This window comes from Haplochromis burtoni, unplaced genomic scaffold (genome assembly GCF_018398535.1).
Source record: "Haplochromis burtoni strain Fernald_Lab_line unplaced genomic scaffold, NCSU_Asbu1 Contig_225, whole genome shotgun sequence".
NCBI classification, from domain to species: domain Eukaryota; kingdom Metazoa; phylum Chordata; class Actinopteri; order Cichliformes; family Cichlidae; genus Haplochromis; species Haplochromis burtoni.
The window spans coordinates 324,896-331,352 of record NW_024582586.1 but is presented as its reverse complement, the minus strand read 5'-3'; the positions used below and the strand labels follow the sequence as shown (position 1 = coordinate 331,352).

At 38.9% G+C, this 6,457-nt stretch overlaps 1 protein-coding gene across 1 annotated transcript in view; it reads left to right on the top strand.

Moving 5' to 3' along the window:
• Window positions 1–889: 889 nt before the first annotated feature.
• srd5a1 (steroid-5-alpha-reductase, alpha polypeptide 1 (3-oxo-5 alpha-steroid delta 4-dehydrogenase alpha 1)) overlaps window positions 890–6,457 on the top strand; it is an 11,464-nt gene continuing 5,896 nt past the window's right edge. The window contains exons 1-3 of the mRNA XM_005937281.2: window positions 890–1,335; window positions 1,565–1,731; window positions 3,914–4,015. Of these exons, the coding sequence (XP_005937343.1) occupies window positions 1,025–1,335; window positions 1,565–1,731; window positions 3,914–4,015 (580 nt within the window). The 5' untranslated portion in view covers window positions 890–1,024. The remainder of the gene's footprint in view (window positions 1,336–1,564; window positions 1,732–3,913; window positions 4,016–6,457) is intronic.

Sequence of the window (6,457 nt, the reverse complement as noted above, 5' to 3'; positions counted from 1 at the left end):
ATTATTATTATTATTATTGTTATGATATCGTTTGGTCCTTTGGCCTTTCTTCTCTCACACTTTCCATAATCTTCGCCTGCTGGTTGGTGAAGATGATGGCCATGTCCCCAAGTTTAACACTTCATGTTAATTTTAAAATGTAGTAAGTGTGTAAACATGAGTGAAAACACAGCCACTTTTTGTGAAAAATATTGATGAACTGAAAATGCTTGTATTCTATATGAAACATTCTTTGTCTCTTTTTGTGTGTGTTTATATGTTAACAGCAATGAAAAGTAAAAACAATGTTTTATATAACAGTATTAAAGTGACCGTACAAGTTGCTATTTTCCACATTACTCCACATTATAGTTCAATTTTGAGAAAGAGTCATTAAGAAAGATAGACTAACCATTTGTCATTAAAACTGAACAGTAGTGACAGCCTGGAAAGAAGAAAAATATAAAACTGTAGCATAACTCTGGCTTGAAGTAAATAACACAACGTCACATTAACCCAGCAGAAAGTTATTACCCAAGAGATGGGTTAAATAGGCAACCTCATCTGGGAATTGCTGTGATTACAACAATAAACTGCAGCAACAATTTGCGTATGTTAAACCGAGAGATGTTTAACCGAGCTGAGTTTTGCACAAAGCAGTCGATATAAATGTTAATGTATAAATTTGGCAAGTAGGGGATGAGGAGAAGGTTAAATGACTTTTCCCCGATTGGACTTTTTATAAGCATTTTCATACACGAACAGCCGGCTCTCCGGCTGGGTTATGATCTCGCGAGAATTTAGTCTGACGACTTTATGAACTCAAAAACCTATCGGATCCAATCTAACATGCTGATGCAAAGACCGAGCGCTTTCATTGGCTGAAAGGATCGGTTGCGTAATCGTTCAAGAACTCTTAATTGGTCCGAATCGGTCGCGAGCGTATGCGCTGTCCAGGCTCTTGTCTGCAAGCTAGGGAATAACCGGTATGTATAGTTAGCTAATTGCGAACGTTTTAGTTTCAAATATTAGCCCTCAGGTCGAAATGGATGCTCTCCTCTCCCTGCTCTTCTCCTCGGAGGAAGAGGAGCTGTACATGTTGGACCGCATGGCTTACTTCATGTTTTTAATGGCAGCCTGCACTTTTATTACTTTGCTGTTTGAAAATGTTCCTTACGGGCGGTATGCTACAAGCAAGTATGGATTTCCAGTTAACGCCAGGTTCGCCTGGTTCGTCCAGGAGCTGCCAGCCTTACTGCTCCCTATGTGTCTGCTACTCTGGACATCTTCTTCCAAGACGTCTTTACTACCTAATCAGCTCCTCATTGCCATGTATTTCCTTCACTATGTCCAGAGGTAAGCAACCGTGGGCAGTCACGTTTATTTATTTATACAGTGTTATAAGCAGGCTTGCGCAAGGAGCAGTGCTTAAGTACCCCTTCAACTGGGCAAAGAAACGCCTGATTGATTATGCAACTCAGATACAGGAGATGTCAAAATGTGCACAGATGAATACATTTCAGTATAAACATGCCATTACTCAAAATAATGTGTTCTTGTTGTGTTTTTTCTTCTTCTTCTGCAGAGCCTGCATTTATCCATTTTTAATCAGAGGAGGGAAACCGACACCGTTCGCTTCATTCGCTCTGGCCTTTGTGTTCTGCTGCTATAATGGCTTCATGCAGATCAGGTACCTGAGCCATTATGCTGAGTACCCAGCATACTGGGTTACACATCCATGCTTCCTCATTGGTAGGTGTCCTGTTCCCTGACTGTTTGCAACAGGAATGTGAATTATTTTGTTGTGTGTAGAAGTTAAAATGTTGTACTGAGTGTAATTAGTATTTTATAAGTGTACATAGGGATGGGAATTGATAAGAATTGAGCTAATATCCATATCACTTATCAATTCCATCCCTTATTCATTCTCTTACCGATTCTCACTGGATCTTCCTTGAGAATCACCCCCATCGCTAAGCAGCATATCAAAGACATTAAAGTCATGCAAATTAATTGCATGTTGTTTGGTCAAATGTTTGTCCATGTTGGAGGTATTTCCCCGTCTTTGTTGTGATCAGTGTTGGGGTCGTTACTCAAAAAAAAAAAATTCACACATATTACAAATAAAACATTTATTAAAAGTAATGCAGTACGTTGATTAATTACTCCCAAGATTCAGTAATTTGTCTGAAGCAGAATCAGAATACTTTATCAATCCCCAAGGAAAATTCTGTATTTATTTAAGTAAAAAGTAAAGGACATAGAAATAAATAAGAAAAAAAGTTAAACTAAAGAGAAAAGACAGGAGCAACTGTAACAGGCTGCATGCATGGTTGACGCATGCGCACTCAAGATGATTTGTTATCCTACTTGTTACATTATTTTCATGTTACTCTGTAAAATGACCCGTAACACATTGTTTCATAATTACCATTTAACAATATAAACCTGTAAGCTATAGTTTCACATACCGACAAAACCCCCTGTCCTAATGAGGACCCATCTTTCTCTTGGTATTGCACAAAACAAAGATAAAAACCAACACAGCGACCTTGAGGCGATCTCCACTGTGATTTTACTGTAGAAACAGAGACTGCAGCCCGACTGCTCATCAGTTTGTTACCGGTTGAAGTTCAAGGTCTGGTTGATGGGCTGGCGTCGGCATTCACTCAGCTTTCACTGTGGTTCTTGGCTAGCCAAGCGTCCTGGATGTAGTTTCCACTTTACAATTGCACTCTCATCCTCTTGTGCAATTAAAAAATAACCACGCTGTAGACTGCATCAGTTGGATTACATAGTATCAGTTTTAAGTAGGGGAAGGTGAGGCTCTGCTGATTGCATAGTCCTCTACATGCACTGTGCTGTGCTGAAAACTGTCCAGCAGAGCATCTGCTGGACAGTTTTCAAAAACCCATATAAAGCAACATATACACATGTGGCAGTATATCTGGGATAAGTCCAGCCATGTATCTATCCACCCATTTTCTGCTGCTTATCCGGGTCATGGAGGCAGCAGCCTAAGCAGACGAGCTAAGACCTCACTCACCCCTTCCTCCAGCTCATCTGGGAAGACTGGAGGCATTACTGAGCCAAAAAAAAAAAATCTGTGTTATCTAGTAGAATGGTTATGAGCTGTTCTGTTTTGGTATACACTGGAAGCCCAGATGTTCTAGTTTTACATGTTGAATGCCCATGTGGGCATTCTATGTGATCTGTGGGTATCAGGTGATTCGTCCACATGTATTTGAGTTTTTCTAAGTGAGTGAGAAAGATGTTATGTATAGTTTTTGGTGTTTGTACACACATAAAGGTTTTTGAAAGGTAGAATTATCAGATTTGTCAGTGGGGTGGCTGCATGCCAAATAACCCCAGGTTCAGTCATCAACTCATCAACGAGACTCAGAGATACAAGGTTACAAAGGTACAAAGGTACAATTTGCCCACAACAAAGTGACCTGTTGTGGGCACTTTGCCCTCTTTCTGTCTGAGAACCACAGCCGGAGTGTGAGATATTTTTGAAAAGTCAGGAAATGATAGATGTGGGTGAATATTTGGAGAGCTGTACCTCACAGATGACAGTGATTACACAGTTTAATACGTTCGCCAATTTGTGCACATTGTCTAAAGCATCATGTATGCATGTATGTATTTCATTTATAACAACAGTTTCTCAACTCAGTTTTTCTTTTCTTTCTTCTTTTAAAACCTTCCCTTTTGTCCTGTTACAACTGGGAAAATATCAAGTCTGTATGTGACCCTAAGTTGAATTAGCAGGAAAACTTAAAATATGATATTTTAAGTTTGCTTTCGGAAGGAAACCAGGAGTATTCATCAAAATGTGGAAATGCTAAAAGAAAAAGAAACGCAAAGTTTTGCTCTCTGGCTTTTTGTCAGTACAGTCGCTTGCTGAAACAGCTTTTGCTTTTGTCTCCAGGCTCGGTACTGTGGTTCGTCGGCTGGTTTATAAATGTACAATCTGACCACATCCTTAGGAACCTGAGAAAGCCCGGAGAGACTGGTTACAAGGTTCCCAAAGGTAAGAACTTCAGTCAGACTCTGACATTTTATTTAGACTTGGGATTTTAAACTCATTTTAATCTCCAGTGGGTCAAACCAGTGAAACTCTTTCTGTCAGCGTAAAGGAGTTTAGGTACACATTTTGTCCCTGAGATAACTTCATAGGAAAAAGTGGTGTCGTTTCAAGGTTGTCTCAGTTCTTCTACCTGTTCTAGAAATACTGCTGTGTTGAAGAAATAATCTGTCAGCACTACTCAAGATCATCTTAAGCTGTAAGACATAAATGTTTAAAATTACATAAAGTTTGTCACCCAGACTGTCCTGTAATTGTACAGCAGAAAGTTTTGTTAATTCGCAATAAAATAGCCTTTTAAAAATTGTGGACTTGTTGTTAGAAAACAACCAAAAAAGTGTAGCGTCTGTGTTGAGGGGAAGAAAAAAAAAAAGAAAATACAGCTCAAAATGTGTGCACTCCTTCATATTGTCCAAAACTGTCCATTGGGCCTAATTGGAGTCTGTGCCGGGCTGATTCTGGGCCCCAGGCCTAATGTTTGACACCTTTGATTTAGACTATTTCATTTTCTGTTCAGAAATAAATTCAACAGCAGGTGTCCAGTAATTAAGGATAAATCATTTCTGTAAGTGTAGTCTTATTTAAGTTTTTGCATACTCAACCTAAAGTAAGCAATGCAACATTTTTGTTAGTAATTTGATCAGTAAACGACGAAAGAAAACAATATATAATGAAATCATTTCATTAGGTTTTCATTGTACTCTGTAAAGTAAGCTATAAAGAATGGGGCAATGTAATTTCTCTCAGTCCTGGGCGAACTGTACATTGATTGTGCTGGTAAGCTTTATTTATTTATTTATTTATTTAAGAGCCTAACTCAGAACACTGTCACATCAAGTTTACCTTTTATACGTTGTGTATGCATGTAAAAACTGGCATATGCATACAGAATGTAGAGGGGGAAACTGATCAAATTGATTACGTATTTGTGAAACATAGTTTCAGGCAGAGGAGTAACTGAGGGGCCATACTAAGATTAGTATAAAATAAATAAGCATGGTTTCCAATAAAGCTGTTCTAGCAAATTCCAAAAATAAAAGTATACAGCTCGAAATAAGCATAAAATACTTTCATGAAATTCTGAGACAGGGCCTTCTTCAATTTTAGGATACTGTCCTTCCTTGTAAACGGTGCCGTTTTTACATTGTGGCGCTACTTATTCTTAGCTTTAGACTCTGAATGTTTTTGTTGCAGCACACGTGATGAGTGAGAAGGAAGTCACAAAACCTGCAATCACATAATGGCCCTCGACACTGCGGTCTCTGTGTGCTAGATGCTAATTTTCCAGTGTGGTCTCATGATTATACAGATCACACTAAGCAGAATCACAGGTTGTCACTAGCTGTCTTTGCCTGGGCCTCTGTGAGCCCTTACATTACTGTATAAACAGCTCTTGCTGCACATCCTCTAATACGGTCCAACTTGTAGGACTTTTAGTGTGTTTGCTTTCACTGACACAAACATGGAAATCTTTTAAACCACACAGAGTTGACAGTAATTGTTAGCCAGGCGTACAGTGGAAGATGTGCATTATGTGTGTAAATGTGAAACCCTCACTTATTCAGTATTCAGGCTGTGTACATAATTCATCTTTATGAAGTGTTCATGTTATTTGAGACTAATGTGCTTTCAGATTGATGTATTTATAGTATTTGTTTACATTTTTAACATTGGAATGTTTTAAGCACAGAAGGGTCAGTTGACAACACTACATAAGCAAAACAAAAAATCACATTTCACATGGGATTTCGGAAACAAGCTGTTGGTGTTTTCACTTATTACTTTCAAGTCTCATTGAATATAACATGTTCATTTTGTAAACGACTGCCCCAGTTGGTTAGAAGGGAGGCTTAAATGCAGAGCATGCCTCAGGCTGGGTCAACCATGTGAGTGAAATGTCCCTAATGTAAGAACATATGATGACCTTTGGTTTCTCAGTCAGAGTTGCCTCTTGATCTGTGACAGACCAAGTTGCCAACAGCCAAAATATTCTGCACGGCTCTTCACTAACCACGATAAAGAGGCTGCAAAGGAGAAAACTGTTCTCTTGTCATTCTGCAGCTTTTTGCCATTCACTCTGCAGCCCGTCACCTCCCTCAGCTCCTCAGGCCTGATTCAGCTACTCTGATCTGGACTTCACTCTTTACTTTCTACAGCAGGGGTAGGCAACCTTTCTGATGGCAAGTGCCATTTAAAATTTCCTCAGAGGTCAGTGTGCCATATTAGCAATAAATTTAATAATGCTCTATATTAACAGTTACACACTATATAGAACCACTTTATAGCATTATATTTGTTCGCAGATGTTGGCAGCTGTCAGCGAATAGTTATCAGCTATATTGAAACAAAAACAGACTTTTTATCCATAACAGCAAATGAACTGAACAA